The sequence below is a fragment of the Manis pentadactyla genome, chromosome 15, assembly GCF_030020395.1.
Source record: "Manis pentadactyla isolate mManPen7 chromosome 15, mManPen7.hap1, whole genome shotgun sequence".
Lineage (NCBI taxonomy): Eukaryota > Metazoa > Chordata > Mammalia > Pholidota > Manidae > Manis > Manis pentadactyla.
The window spans coordinates 12967587-12984171 of record NC_080033.1 but is presented as its reverse complement, the minus strand read 5'-3'; the positions used below and the strand labels follow the sequence as shown (position 1 = coordinate 12984171).

Genomic DNA, 16585 nt, shown 5'->3' with positions numbered 1-16585 from the left:
ACATTCAGCCAAGCTTCCTCCATGAGATCACCTTTAGGTAATTAGAATGAAGTTCATTAATGAATACTGAGAATTACAGGCAAACAGGGACTTTTCAGATGTATGTCTTCCTCAGCATTAGTACAAGAACGTTATTCTGTTTTTTGGTATATGTTGTCCTTATTCAAAGGCATAGAGGTTTTCAGAAACATCAAAATGTTTGAAATGAAGAACTCTGAAAAACCATGAGAGAAATTCTGCTGAAGTATCAGAAGAGGGCACAGAGCATCCCTGCAGCACACTTTGCAAGCTTCCGTTACCTGTCCCCCACCCTTCCCAGCATCCCCTATTCCTCTTGGAGATCCAGATAATTTGGGGAAGGTTGACTGGGCCCCCATCCCTGGGGTGGGGTAGGTGATGTGGCTGCAGCCATTTACCTCCATTGTGTTCCTGGCCCAGTGACAGAGTTTGTTGTGGGCATGTGACCTAAGCCTGTCCAGTCAGAATGAATCTCAGCCCTGGACAGCTGGGGGTGGGTGGGTGGTAGGCTGTCTTCTTCCTACCCGAGAAGAATGAAACATAAAGCTGAAGGAGTTTCTAGCATGCATCTTGGCATTGTAAGGGTAAATAGCCTTCCCACCAGAGGAAGGGACACCTGAGACAGAAACAAAACAAAACAAAAGTGGGCAGTGAGTGATGTCTTACAGGATCAGACTTTACCTGAAGCCTCACCTTACCTCTGGACTTGTAAGTCCTTAAATTCTCCATTGTTCAAGCCCACTTGAGTTGGGTTTTTGACTATTTGCCACCAAAGGCAATAACCACCTGATATGCACCATGGGGCTGAAATGAAACCACATGTCTTCAAAGACCAAAGAACTGAAAGTGAAATCAGTAAAGGTGGGAGGAGAGGAATGCTGTGGGATCAGACATAGGAAAGTATAGATCCACAATTCTTGGCAATCTGTGATTAAACTCTGAGCACCGCAATGCAGGTTCGTGGCTCAAGATATGTACAGTAAAAAATTACATTTGGTACTGCCATGTCCTTATCTCTGTTCAAATATAATAAGTAGCCCTATATAATGCTCACTGCGTACAAGACCCTATTCTAAATAACTGATACAAACATATCTAATTTTCAAAAAATGATGCTACCAGGGATGTCCTAGCATTCCCTCCATTTTATAGATAGGAAAACTGAGGACAGTTGAATGAAAGAATTTATTGCTCAGTTAGCAGCAGAAGCAGATTTGAACCTCTACCTCTCCCAGTTGCAAAGCTTGATCTCTAAGCCATAATTGACCCTGATATCTGGGTCAGTTTCCTTCTCTCTGTCACTGTTTTCATTTCATTCCATTTCTCTTCCCTTTGTATGTGCCTCCCTCTATTGTCTTGTCTCTTCTTCCTGTTTCTGTCTCTGCCTTTGTCTGACTCCATCTGTCTCTCACTCCTTTTTCTAACAAACACGCAGGCCAGGATCTCTTTGTCTCAATCAATCTCCTTATTTCAGTTTAAAAATAAAATCTACTACTTCTTTTTCTGGTAAAATTGGCAAGACAGTTCACTGGATCAAGCTTGAAAAATATAGAAATGCCTAGAGGAGGAAAAAACCTGTAACTTCACTACCTGCCTCTCTCCTTACACCAACTCTGGAACAATGTTTTCAATGTTTGGAAATTTTATGTATATTTATCTGTGCATATGTTTTCAGATTACCGAAGTAACACATTCATTGTAAAGATACAGCCAATACAAAAACATACAATTTGGAGAGCAAAAGTGAGTCTTTAATCCCACTTCCTCTAGGTAATTCATTTTAATAGTTGGTTACAATCCCCTCGCCTTTTTTTCCTTTCTATGAGCAATTTCTCCCTAATTGGAACCAGGCTGTATGCAGTTTGGTAGTCTGCTTTTTATGTTTTACTATTATCTCTCATTTGCATTTCCCCACATCTTTAATTATACTGTTAGGGACCCAGCAGGAAACAGATGGCCTAATCAAATTAGGATAATTTGAGGTGGGTTTAATATCAGGAGTATTTACAAAAGGGTTTGGATAGTGAAGGGAAAGGACAAGGATAGTGCAGTGCCTCTAGGGGGGGGACCCTGGGGGAGGGTCTGTCATCCCAAGTCCTGAAGGAAGGGGACAGGGGAGGCAGTGGTTACCTGACTTGAGAAGGACAGAGTCATATGCACAGGTCGAGGAAATAGACAAGTTGTGTTGGCCCTACTCAGAGGAATAAATACTCTGACCTCTCAGAGAATAAATTACTCTTACCCTCCATCCCCCCCTCTAGTATTTTGCTAGGCTCCCAGGTAGCTACACCTAGCAGAGGCCAAAGGCTAGTCTCCTGGTACTCCAGAGCAGGGTGGAGAAGTAGGAAGAGAGGACCTAAAGGGGAAATGGAAAACGTCTCATTTGTACCACTATTAAGGCTTTCATTCCAACAGGGTCATCTAATAACCAATCCCTTCTTAGTGGGCATTGATGTTATTTCTAGTGTTTTGTTAAAGCCATGGCCCTCAAGACAGTGGGAGAGGAAGGCAGCAGTTTTTCATTCTCTTAACAGAGAAGTTGATGTTTTAAATTTGAATGAAGTCCAACTCATCATTTTTTTTTCTTTCATGGATAGTGCTTTCAGTGTATCTCAAAAGTCACCAACAAACCCAAGTTCCCCTAGATTTTCTGCTATGCTGTATTCTAGGAGTTTTATAGTTCTGCACTTTATGTTGATGTCTATGATACATTTTGAGTTAATTTGGGGGGAACATGTAAGGTCTGTGTAAGATCTATGACTAGATTTATATTTCGCATGTGTAAACATCCAGTTTCAGTACCATATATGAAAAAGACCACCCTTTCTCCATTGAACTGCCTTTGTTCCTTTCTTAAAGATCAGCTGACTATACATGCGTGGGTCTATTCTTGGGCTCTCTATTCTGTTCCATTGATTTATGTGTTCTTTCATCAATATACTACACTCCCTTGATTACTATAACTTCATAATAAGTTTTGAAGTCAAATAGTGTCAACCCTCCAACTTTGTTCTTCCCTTAATATTGTGTTGGTTATTCTGGGTCTTTTAAATCCCTTATAAACTTTCAGTCTGTCAGTATCCACAAAATAACTTGATGGGATTTGATTAGACTGTATTGAATCTATAGATTAAGTTGGGAAGAACTAAAATCTTGACGAGACTGAGTCTTCCTATCAATATACATGGAGTATCTCCATTTTTAGATCATCTTTGATTTCTTTCATCAGAGTTTTGTGGTTTTCCTCACATAGATGTTATCCCTATTTTGTTAGATTTGTACTCAGTACTTCATTTTTGTGAGTGCTAATGTAAGTGGTATTTTTAATTTCAAATTCAAATTGTTCATTGCTGTTATACAATAAAGCAACAGATTTTTTGTGTATTAACCTTGTATCTCACAATCTTGTTATAATTGCTTATTGGTTCAGAAATGTGTTTAAATGCTTAATATTAAATACACAGGACTATGAAGAAAACTGATTACATTAAAACACAGTTATCAATACATAAAAACACCTTTGTGATAAGTAATACATAAACCTCTTTATTAATGAATTAAGTAACAAGATGTAGGAATAAGTTTAACTACTATACTCTTGAGGTAGTAATGAGCGTAAATGATATTTCAAGATAAGTGCCACATCTATAATGTGTTATGAAATATCTGTGGTTTCTTTTAGTGACAAAGTCACAGATTCTGCAAATACTACTGTGGTTTGTTGCTTACATTCATTATAGAAAGAAACACTAAATTTCAGGTAGAGGTTAGTGAAGATAAAGTTGCATCCTTTTCCCATGCAAGTTCATCCCCACTTGAATCCTATCATGGGGATGGTTGATGAACCCTGGGTTAAGCTAGACCCGCAGTTATATAGACTGAAGTAGATCTATAGGTATTGACATGGAAAAATCTTCAAGGCATGTCATAGAATGAAAAAAAGTTAATTGCTGAACAATACACATGGTGTGACACTACTTGTGTTTAGAGGTACCCACACATGCAAAAACAATTTAGTGGAGAAAAACAGCCTTTTCAACAAATGATGCTGGAGCAATTGGTTATCCATAGGCCAAAAATCAACTTTGGCCTAAACCTCATACCAACTCAAAATGGATCATGGACTTAAATGTAAAATACAAAGCTATAAAACTTTTAGAAAAAAAAGCCTGGGGCTAGGCAAAGAGTTCTTAGATTTGACACCAAAGGCTCAATATGTAAAAGGAAACTAATAAGCCAGACTTGATAAAAAAATTTTGTTCTTTGAAAGATGATGTTAAGAGGATAGAAAGACGAACTAAAGAATTGGAGAAAATATTTGCAAGCCACTGTCTAACAAAAACTTGTATCCAGAATAGATAAAGAACTCTCAATATTCAACAGTAAAAAATTAAACAATCCAGTTGGGAAGTAGGCAATTGACATGCATAGATGTTTCACCTAAAAGGAAACACAGATGGGAAATAAGAGCATGTAAAGATGTTCAACACCATTAGTCATTAAGAGAAATGCAAATTAAAACCACAATGAGATATCATTACACAGCTATCAAAATGTCTAAAATAAAAAAATGGAGACAACACCAAATGCTGGGGAGGATATGGAGAAATTGATCATTCATCACTGGTGTGAAAGTAAAATGGTCCAGCCATTTTCAAAAATAGGGTTGGTTCCTCAAAAAACTAAAAATAGAAATACCATTTGACCCAGGAATTTCACTCCTAGGAATTTACCCTAAGAATGCAGCAGCCCAGTTTGAAAAAGACATATGCACCCCTATGTTTATTGCAGCACTATTTACAATAGCCAAGAAATGCAAGCAACCTAAGTGTCCATCAGTAGATGAATGGATAAAGATGTAGTACATATACACAATGGAATATGATTCAGCCATAAGAAGAAAACAAATCCTACCATTTGCAACAACATGGATGGAGCTAGAGGGTATTATGCTCAGTGAAATAAGCCAGGCATGAAAAAGATGAGTATCAAATGATTTCACTCATCTGTGGAGTATAAGAACAAAGAAAAAAACTAAACGAACAAAATAGCAGCGGACTCACAGAACCCAAGAATGGACTAACAGTGACCAAAGGGAAAGGGACTGGGGAGGATGGATGGGAAGGGAGGGATAAGGGGGGGAAAAAAGGGGGCATTACAATTAGCAGGCATAATGTGGGGGAGCATGGGGAGGACTGTACAACACAGAGAAGACAAGTAGTGATTCTATAGCATCTTACTATGCTAATGGCAGTGACTGTAATGGGGATGTGGTGGGGACTTGATGATGGGGGGAGTCTAGTAACCATAATGTTGCTCATGTAATTGTAGATTAATAATACCAAAATAAAAATAAAAATTAATTAATTAAAAAATTTTTTCATTAAAAAAAATAGGGTTGGCAACTTCTTTAAAAACTGAACATGCAACTAACATATGACTTAGTGATTGCATACCTGGGCATTTTATCCCAGAGAAATGAAGACTTGGGTTCCCACAAAATCTTGCACATGAATGTTTAGAGCAGCTTTATTTGTAAGTCAGAAACTGGAAACAACCCAGATGTCCTTTAATAGGTGATAGTTTAACAACATCCATACCATGGAATACCATTCAGCAATAAAGAGGAATCAAATCTTAATACACACAACAATCAGGGAAAACTCCCAAGAAGTATGTCGAGTGAAAAAAGTCCATTCCCAAGGGTTATATAGTGTATGATTCCATTTGTATAACACTCTTGAAAGGACAGAATTATAAAAAATGAAGAGTAGATTAGTGGTTGCCTGAGGTGAAAGGAAAGGGAAGGGAGTGGGTGTGGCTATTGAAAGGGCAATATGAGGAACCTATTTGGTGACGGAATGTTCTGTATCTTGACTGTATTAATGTCAGTATCCAGGCTCTGACATTGTACTGTAGTTTTGACAGATGTTACCATGGTGGGGGGTGGAGGGAAATGTGTCAAGCAAGCACAGGATCTCTGCATTATTTCTTACAACTGCATGTGATCTATGAGTATGTGAAAATAAAAAGTTTAATTAGCACAACCACACACAAACATTACATATTTCCTTGGGAATTTTTTGATGTATCACAACATAAAAAGTGTAAAAAGGTATGCAAACATATGTCCCAAGTCAATTAACAGTGGGGTATCTCTGAGGAGAGCATGGGAACTGAAGGGATGGATGATCATTGGAATATTGAATTTCATCAATAATATTTTAATTTCTTACAAGGAGAAGTAATTCTACCTGAGTAATTAAAAATTAAAACAAACTCATTGGATCTGGGAGAAATGCTAGCTCATTGATTCCTTAATTCCTAGTAAGGTGAACAATTTTGGGGAGCTTTCTAAGAGTTAAGAGTATGTTGGTCTGACCTTTAGACCTGCTGATATGGCTGAGTAAAACCCTGGACTTGCCCTCGCCACTCTGCCACTGTGCTGGTGACTTCTATTGACCCCTCCAGATCTATTTTTGGCCATACTAGGCCCTCAGATACTGCATCTGTGAGGCCCCCTTGTCCTCTGACTTATGGTTGGGTTCAGTCAATGGGAGCCCCTGGCAGGATATTGAAATGAGGAGGCAAACAAGATTAGGTATTTATTCTCCATTCTCCTGGCTCCCTCCCGGCAAGGCTGAGGTCTGACAGGGGTTGTGCTCCTCTAAGTAAAGCCACACTTGGTCTCCTCTCTCCTAGGATGGCAAGAGCGCCTCATGTTGCCAGCCTGTGGGTACATCGCCGCTCCTTGTTTGTTCCCTTAACCCTGCCACTTTTCCCCAGGTTAAACATTTGAGTAGGCCACCCGGCTTGACTATAAGTTGCATGTTTAGTTTTATATATTAAAAAAAACTGGCAACCAAACTTCCTTTCTAACCTGGGTCCAGCAGTATGGCTCCTGCAAGGACAGGGTGGCGCGAAGAAGAAGGGCTGTTTCGCCATTAGTGAGGCCGTGACCAGGGAGTACACCGTCAACATTCACAGGCTCATCCATGCAATGGGCTTTGGGAAGTGTGGCCCTTGGGCACTCGGAAAGATCTGGAAATTTGCCATGAAGGACATGGAAATTCCAGGTGTGCACATTGACACCAGGCTCAACAAAGCTGTCTGGGCCAAGGAATAAGAAATGTCCCATACCGTATCTGTACACAGTTGTCCAGAGAACGTAATGAGGATGAAGAGCCCCCAAACAAGGTCATACATTGGTTTCACCTATCGCCACTTTGAAAAATCTACAGATAGTTCATGTGGATGAGAATTAACGGCTGGTTGTCAAATAAAGTTACAGGATGGCAAAACGAAACAAAATAACTGCCAACCTGTTTTTTCAGAGTGGCTGTACCATTTTTACATTCCTACCAATCACACATGAGTGATCCAGTTTCTGGATCATTTTTGAGTTGCACTCACAAATCAGTTCTCCAGAGCTTTCTCATTTTTGTTGTTTCTTAAATTCTTGAAGCAGTTTTTATAGTAAAGTAGGGATCTCAAACAGTGGGTCACAGGAAACTGTTCTATGAGGTCGGTATTTATTATCTCAGTCTGGTCGGGCTGCAGTAACAAAATACTGTACCTTATAAACAACAGAAATTTATTTCTTGCAGTTCTGGAGGGTGGGAAGTCCACAATCAAGGCTCCAGCATCCTTTCCCAGAGGCAAAGTTCTTGTCTGGTCCTTGCATGGTGGAAGGGAGCTAGGGAGCTCCATGGGGTTTCGTTTACAAGAAGACTAATCCCATTCATGAGGGCTCCATCTCATGACTCAATCATTCCTGAAGGCCCCACCTGCTAATATCATCTTGGGTATTATAATTTCAATACATAAACTTTGAGGAGACAAACATTCAGACAATAGCAGTATTGAATGTAATTTTGCACTGTACATATCTCAAGCTCAATAACCTGCATTGTGGTGCTCAGAGTTTAATCACAGATTGCCAAGAATTGTGGATCTGGTACTTTCCTATGTCTGATCCCACAGCATTCCTCTCCTCCCACCTTTACTGATTTCACTTTCAGTTCTTTGGTCTTTGAAGACATGTGGTTTCATTTCAGCCCCATGGTGCATATCAGGTGGTTATTGCCTTTGGTGGCAAATAGTCAAAAACCCAACTCAAGTGGGCTTGAACAATGGAGAATTTAAGGACTTACAAGTCCAGAGGTAAGGTGAGGCTTCAGGTAAAGTCTGATCCTGTAAGACATCACTCACTGCCCACTTTTGTTTTGTTTTGTTTCTGTCTCAGGTGTCCCTTCCTCTGGTGGGAAGGCTATTTACCCTTACAATGCCAAGATGCATGCTAGAAACTCCTTCAGCTTTATGTTTCATTCTTCTCGGGTAGGAAGAAGACAGCCTACCACCCACCCACCCCCAGCTGTCCAGGGCTGAGATTCATTCTGACTGGACAGGCTTAGGTCACATGCCCACAACAAACTCTGTCACTGGGCCAGGAACACAATGGAGGTAAATGGCTGCAGCCACATCACCTACCCCACCCCAGGGATGGGGGCCCAGTCAACCTTCCCCAAATTATCTGGATCTCCAAGAGGAATAGGGGATGCTGGGAAGGGTGGGGGACAGGTAACGGAAGCTTGCAAAGTGTGCTGCAGGGATGCTCTGTGCCCTCTTCTGATACTTCAGCAGAATTTCTCTCATGGTTTTTCAGAGTTCTTCATTTCAAACATTTTGATGTTTCTGAAAACCTCTATGCCTTTGAATAAGGACAACATATACCAAAAAACAGAATAACGTTCTTGTACTAATGCTGAGGAAGACATACATCTGAAAAGTCCCTGTTTGCCTGTAATTCTCAGTATTCATTAATGAACTTCATTCTAATTACCTAAAGGTGATCTCATGGAGGAAGCTTGGCTGAATGTGCCCCAAGCATACCTAAGTTCCTCTGTATGTGGATGGATGGTACAATACCCCAAACAGCCTGGGACCCAACCTCAAAGCCACATCTATGAGCTGTGTGACTCTGGGCAGGCCTCATACACTCTCTGTGCCTCAGTTTCCTCATCCATAAAACATCAGCCAATACGAGGACCAGTGTCACAGTGTTGCAGAGGAGAACATAGCTACAAATACAAGAAAAGAGCTTGAAGTGGGCCTAGCATATGGAGTGTGCACAGGATGTATTAGCTCTAATGGAAAAACATGTCTGTGATGCAAGCTACCATGACTTTTGTAACTAGTAAAAGAATAAATATCATCTAATAACAGACTACAGAACCTGGAGGGAATTCGTCAATGTCCCAGATGAGGGAAAAACAGAGAGGACAGGAGGAGGAATATTCAGGCAGAGAAAGAGAGATACAAAGACAGGGAGAGGCAGACAGCAACGTAGTGACAAGGAGAGAGAGAGAGCTCTGGGGACCGCAGGGTGAACTGGGCCAGGGGAGGCACTGGTCCGGGTGCCTCTGCAGCTCCTAGCTTGGTAGAGAAGGAAACGCTGTGTTTCCAGTTCGTTCCTAGAGTGCAAAGGAAGAGCAACACAGGAAAGACCGATATCCAGAGGCGAGGCACGAGCAGTTAGTTCAGGCTAGAGGCTCAGTACAGTCATAGCTGGCACTGCCCCCAAGGCGGGTAAAGTCCTCGCACAGCACAGTGACGGGCCGCCCAGCGGGCCCGCGGCCAGCGCTGACGTTCGGAAAGCCCGGTTGCTACCAAGGGCGGGCTGGGCTCCACGTCGGGGCGCAGCGCTGGGAAAGGGAAGCGCAGAGTGCATTTCACGCCTTGGGAGAGCTGAGTGGTTCGGGACACAACCAGCACAAGCGAAAGGGCCAGTCGCCCTCCCGGTTCGGGAATCCGGACGTGCCGGCGTTTCAGGGGCCCTGGCCAGGAGGCGCAGGACCCTGGTCGCGCAGGAGGAATAGACGCCGAGCCGATGGCCGCGCAGCTGTTCCTTCGCCCGAGGAGGGACCCTCCCGGCCCTCGGTGTGCGTGGCGGGAAAGAGGGGCCCGGGGCCGGCCCTGTGTCACTCCCGCCCGGTCCCCGCAGTCGTGCGCGCGGCTGCGCCTGGTGGCCCGGGCCATCGCCGACGCCCAGGCCGTGCTGAGCAGCCTGCGGAGGCCCGAGCTGTTTCCCGGCACCGGCCCGACCCTGGAGCTGCTGGCGGCCGCGGGGCGGCACGTGGCGGCCTGCGTGAGTGCCGCCCGCGCCCAGGCCCCTCCGCTCGCCCCACTCGCATGTGTCCCTCAGAGCCCCCAACGCCGCCCCGACCCCATTCGCGTGCTCTCGGTGTCCCCCAGTCCGGGCTGCGGAGGGTCAAGGGCGGCTGGGAGGGTCAAGGACGGAGTCAGAGGGCAGCCCCGGCCCTTGGCCTCGTTCATTCCCTCGTGTCCCCGCTCCAGCTCGAGCTGGGCCGGCCAGGCTCCTCGAGGAGGCCCCCCCCCCGGCGCCCAGGAGGCGTCCGAAGCCACGGAGAGCTGTGAGCGCGGCAGGCGGGAGAGCGGTGCGACTGCGGGCGGGAGCGTGGGCGGCTGCGCCGGGATGCGAGCCGAGGCTTGGAGCGCTCAGGGCCCGGAGGGGAGTTTGTGCGCGAGGGAAGTCCTGGCTCAGCCCGCCTCGCCTCCTTCCCGAGTTCCAGGACTCGCCTCGGTGCCGCGAAGCCACCGTTGTCTTCAACCTCCTGCGCCTGCTCCGTGGGACCTGAGGCTGGTGGCGCAGTCGGGCTGCGACCCGAAGCTCTGCGCTCGTTTGCCCCATTGGCCCAGGCGGGTCTCTGAGCAGCGGACGCTGAAGCTGGGACTCTGTGCCGCGGTTGTCCGCTCCTTGACCCCTCCTTGGCTGGTGCAAGGGGCGCGGCTACTTTTCCCGAGGACCGGACCGAGTCCCCACAGCTGTGGGTTTCCCTTGGACGCACTGCCCACAAAGCTTCCAGGGTTGTCGGGGAGGACGCTTGAAACGTGGGTTAGCCCCATTCGACCATGAGCCATCTTACATCGTTGCGTTGGGTTCCTGGTCACCCTTATGGCTCACCCTTGATTTGAACCCTCTGCTTTGTGGGATTCTATGAATCTGACTTTTAGATCTTCCCACCTGAGCAGGTCTCATTCCTTGAGGGATTTGGGGATCACAGATTTAAAGTTCTGTTTTTGTGATATTTTTGGATCCTGTTATTTATATTCCCTCTCATTTGTAAGCCCTGTGGTACCTGTGGTGTTATTCTTGGTTTCTCTTTGGTGTTAATTTATTGTTATTTATTAAATGGTGTTACACTTACTAGGGTGAGCAGTCATTTTGAGGCTGTATGAAGTGGAGGATCCCAACTTTGGACTCAGATCTGAATCTTATATCCAGATGAGACATTTATCTGCTGCATTACTTTTGGTAATATACTTGCTTTTTCTGGCCTTGAGTTTTCTCCAACTGAAAATAACTTTGTGATACATCTCTTTGAAAAGTTCATTTATTCATCCATCCAGCCATTCAATCATCCATTTATTCTACAGGGGTAGCATTTCCTCATTACCTATTATTTGCCAGGTACTGGGGATACAGAAACATAACCCCTGTTCTCACAGAGCTTCGGAATGAGGAAGGAGCTCATCACTGAAGTCAGAGGAACAGTGTGCTAACAGGCTAGTGTGCTGCAGTCCAAAGCGCCACAGAGGGGTGACTGGGAGTGATGTTAGGTAGACAGGGACCAGGTCCCAAAGCAGTTGGATTTTCCTGGAGGATACATAGGGAGTCCTTGCAGGGTTTTAGGTAAGGAAGTGACTGCTCCAATTTGTTTCTAAACGTTCAGGCCTCATAAAAGAAGATAAGGGAATATAAGTGTGAGATGATGGTGAGTTAGACTTCAATGGGGACAAATAAGATGATGATACATATTCCTCTCTTTTCTAGTTTAGATACAATATATGCAAGGCAATTAATATCTGACTGTTAGTAGAAGTATCTACAGTATATAATAAAGGAGACTGACTAAAGTACTTAAAAATGTGAACTCCGAGGTCAGAGAGATCTTAGAATCCCAACTTCTGCTTAGTTACTGTGTGACCTTGGACAAGTCACTTAAACTTTTGGTTTCCAATGAGTAACACAGCTATCCTTCCTAAATGGGTGGTTGTGTGAATTGAATTATGTTAAATTCTATCAAGTGGCAAGGCATAGTCCCTTGCACAAAGTAAGGACCCAACGTAAATCACTTGATCATCATTTTCTAAAAGCTCTAACATGTGAACTGTCAGATAAGTGAGGAAGCTCTATCCTAGGCCCTGTCTCTAAAATGAAGACACAGTTGTTGGCCAGCCCATCAAAAATTTCTCATGCTGTTCTTTTCGGCAGAGCCCCACCCCCACGTCGTTCCCCGGTGAATCTTGAGTGACCTACACCAATCTCGGGATTCCCATTCCTCTTCCTAGGGATTAGTGTAGGCATGCCTATGTGACTGCATCAGCCAGGATGCCTGCAGCAGACCAGTGTCACAAGTCATCTAGGGTAAGGGATTTACTTAAGCAACAGTGTATAGATGTGGGGCATGGTTATGGGAAACCAGCAAGGGAAAGCACCGCAGGCCCAGCCAACAGCCAGAAGTTATTACCATTGCTAAACCAGGAAGGACATGGGAGTGGTTAGTCTCCTGACAAAGATTCTGGAACATCACTGCTGCCAGCCCAGAGCCCAGCAGGGGAGTAGACAGGAGAGTAAATATCCGTCTGCCTTTTTTCCCTGCCTCTAACTTACTGCTGGCACCTCTCACTGACTAAACCCAGCTGGAAGATAGAAGGCAAGGGAGTCCCAACCAATATAACCAGATTCCCAGGCCTAGATCAGAGCAGAGAGTGAACCCAGGGGACAGAGAGGACATGCTTCAAGGTGATGCAATTCTGGCTGATGATGAGGGAAAATTGGTTTGGGGGGAGGTGGGTGCTCCAAGAAAGGTTTTCTGTTCTCTCATGTAGCAGGGTGAAAAATTGCTCTCCAGAAGATATCTATGCCCTAATGCCTGGAGCCTGTAAATGCAACTTTATTTGGAAAAAAGGTCTTTGCACATACAGTTAAATTAAGAATTTTGAGATGAGATTATCCTGGATTATCAGGCTGGGCCCTAAATACAACTGGAGAGTGTCATAGAAGAGAGAGAGAGCAAGAGATTACACAGAAGAGGAGGGAGCTATGTAGCCATGCAGGCTGAGACTGGAGTGACGTAGCCACAAGCCAAGGACAGGTGGCAGCCTCCAGAAGCTGGAAGAGGCAGGAACAAATTTTCCCCAAAAGTGTCTGGAGGGAGCGTGGCCCTGCTGACACACTGATTTGGGCCCAGTTATACTGATTTTGGTCTTCTAGCTTCCAGAACTGTGAGAATTTCCTGTGTTTGATGCCACAAAGTTTGTGGTAATTTGTTACAGTTGCCATAGCAAACTTACACATTCATTATAAAGATCAGGACCTATTCTAGTTCATTTCTGCAGAAAGGGATTTATTACAGGATACTAAATGGCTTTCAGAAGTGTCAGGAAGGTTGAATAAACAGATTCTGCACTGACCATTCAGGTACAACTTCAAGAGCCTGGGCTTTTCAAGGGCCCACTTCCTTTCTAGGATCAGGATCCTGATGGCTTAATTGGGAATTGGTTTCCACGGCCATGATCAGAAAGGCAGCACAACGAGGCATCTAGGAGACAGTTGCCGTCAGGAGACTGCTGTGATCAGAAAGACCACCGGGGAAAAGCAGGCCCTTCCACAGCGGTGGAGGTAGCAGAAGCCTGGCTTCCACCCCACGGCCACTATTCGGACCTTGTGTGAATGCGTCTCATTGGAAGAACTCAAATGGAAGGCAGGCCCTAGTTGCCAAGGAGTCTAAGAATGTAGTTTTTTGTTTGCCATCCCCTGTGGGCCAAGAAGGAACACAAGAGGCAAGTTGAAATGGATGCTGATCACCAACCCACCATATTCAAGACAGGTTTCACAGTTGTTAGTAGGAGACACAACTAGATACTTTCATCCTCTTCTTACTCTGGATGTCACTGTGGCTCCGTAAGACGCCTGGAACTTCAGCAGCCATCTTGGAACCATGAGGATCTGAGAACAAGCCAATTCTCTTAAAACTAGCAGATCAGAAAGATGGAAGAAATCCAAGCTCCCATACTTCTAAAACGTACTGTCTACCCTCCAGAGCCACCTGGACTACTTCATCGTGATAAAATCTATTGTTCTTCAGGTGTGAGCTCAGGGGTGATAGAGCCTTCAGTTACATGCAGCCAAAGTACCCTGGTGACCTGACACAGGCTTGCTTTCTGTGTAGAAACACAAGGACCTCATACCAAAACAGCACAGTTCTTTTATGTAAATATTTACCTGTCAGAGTCTGTCCCTGTGCTGGTCACTGGAGATAGAGTGATGATAAGACAAACCCTGCTTTGTCCTTCAGATAGCCCTCTTCATCCTTTAAAATTTAACTAAATCCTTTAAAATCATCTTTCTAGCCTCTCCAGTAGGTGATTTTCACCCTTCTTCGTACACACTTTGCACGTAACACTTACCAAATGTACAGGCTCTTGGCTTATGTGGCCTCTGAGCCCTCAGAGAGCTGGGACAGTGAGCCACATTGGATTCCAGTGTCAAGGACAAAGGTCTGGGCACTGTAGATTTCAGAAATATATGATTAAGAATGAAGGGATGAACCAACAATTATTGTGAGGTCATCACCTCTGAGTGGGGATCACCAGAAGAGGGGGTCCAATTGCCCTGGGACCTCAGTCATCATCAGGAAATGTCCTCTTGAAGTATTTCATCCATTTGTTCAATAAACATCTACTGAAAACCTACTCTGGGCTGGCCCTGAACCAGTGACAATGGGACACAGTGGTGACCAAGAGTACGGGGGCCCTGCCTTCACAGACTTCCCCATCCAGTTGCTCTCAAACTCTCCAGAACTTGGTATTTTCAATCTTTCTAATTATAACCATTCAAGCTGGTTGAGTAATGATATCTTGTTGTGGTTTTAATTTGCATTTTCCTAATGACTAATGAGGAGCATGGTTTCATATTTCACATTCCTATTGCAATCCACATATCTTCTTTCCTGAGGTGTCTGTTCAAAAATTTTCCCCATTTTGTCAGGCTATTGTCTTATTTATGACAGCTCACACCTGAAGAACAATGGATTTTATCACAATGAAGTAGTCCAGGTGGCTCTGGAGGGTAGACGGTATGTTTTAGAAGTATGGGAGCTTGGATTTCTTCCATCTTTCTGATCTGCTAGTTTTAAGAGAATTGGCTTGTTCTCAGATCCTCATGGTTCCAAGATGGCTGCTGAAGTTCCAGGCATCTTATGGAGCCACGGGGAAGACAAGTTTTAAAATATATATAATGAGTAAAAGGACTTTATCAGATCATTGTTTTGCAAATATTTCCTCCCTATCTATGGCTTGTCTTTCCATGTCTCGACCTTGTCTGTTTTTATATGTAGCTTTATCGAAATATACTGGAGACTGAATATCCTGTTCCTCAACAACTTGACATAAACTGCACATATCTGTAACATTAAGTTTATAATTTGGTCAATGTTGACATAATCCATGCAACCATCACCACAATCAAGGCAATAAACAAACGCATCAGCCCCTAGTTTCCTCAGGCCTCTTTGTAATTCTTCCTCCACCCTTCCTTGCTTATTAACTCACTCCCAAAATAAGCCAGAAAAGGGCCACATACTGTGTGACTCCATGAATAGGATATTCTGGAGAAGGCGGAGCGAATAGAGACAGAAGTCAGATCAGACTACCAGGTCAGGGTCCATCTCCTGATCATGACTAAAATCGCCACGCCTCCTGTGGGCAAGTTCTACAGCATTGCTTGGGAGTCATTTCTGGAGGCCAAGCCCACAACTTTCACCTCTGAGCCTTTAAGTGGTTTCATAAAAGTATTACGGTTCTCCAGAGAAACAGACCAATAGGAGAGATCTTTAGTTACAGACAGAGAGATATCAGAGTGTGTGTGTGTGTGTGTGTGTGTGTGTGTGTGTATTTTTTTGACATTGTTGTCAAAGAACACAGAATGCTGAAAATTTGTCTATTTTGATGGAAAGTCTGGGCTGTGTATACTAGAACCATAGTTGATATTTCAAGATCTCCAAGGCATTTTGTAACCACCGATGGAATAATTGTTTCAGATAGGAACCATCAATGGATGCTAAAACCATTGGGTGAGTTGTTGAGAAACAGGACATTCACAGTCTCGAGTATCATCCCACAGATGACTTATTAATTAGAAAGAAGGGAAGAAACCTTGACACAGTCTGTGGAAAAAGTCTGTCAGACTCCACCTTCACTCAGTCACTGAAAAGGAGACAAAATTACCTCATATTCCCTGATATGACCCAGTAAGGACATAACATCCTATCTGAATTATTCTTCACAAAAACATTTAACCTGAATCTAAATGATGAAGAAAGAGTCAGACATCTAAGCCAAAATATTCTATACGACAACTCTCCTGGACTCTTCAAAAATGTCAATGTCATAAAAAATAAAACAAAACAAAAGGACTATGGACTCTTCCAGATCAAAGGACAGAAAGAGACATGTCATTGACATTCAAATGCAATGCACGGTC

General features: G+C 44.0%; 1 protein-coding gene and 1 pseudogene across 1 annotated transcript; both read left to right on the top strand.

The window, feature by feature from the left end:
* Positions 1–6737: 6737 nt before the first annotated feature.
* LOC118917170 (60S ribosomal protein L31-like) lies at positions 6738–7283 on the top strand (annotated as a pseudogene).
* A 2624-nt stretch (positions 7284–9907) lies between these two features.
* LOC118917208 (interferon lambda-4-like) lies at positions 9908–10770 on the top strand. Its single transcript, XM_036894736.2, is given in 3 exon segments — positions 9908–10165; positions 10375–10407; positions 10410–10770. Coding segments are annotated over 3 exon segments (558 nt in total). The 3' UTR covers positions 10677–10770.
* Positions 10771–16585: the final 5815 nt, after the last annotated feature.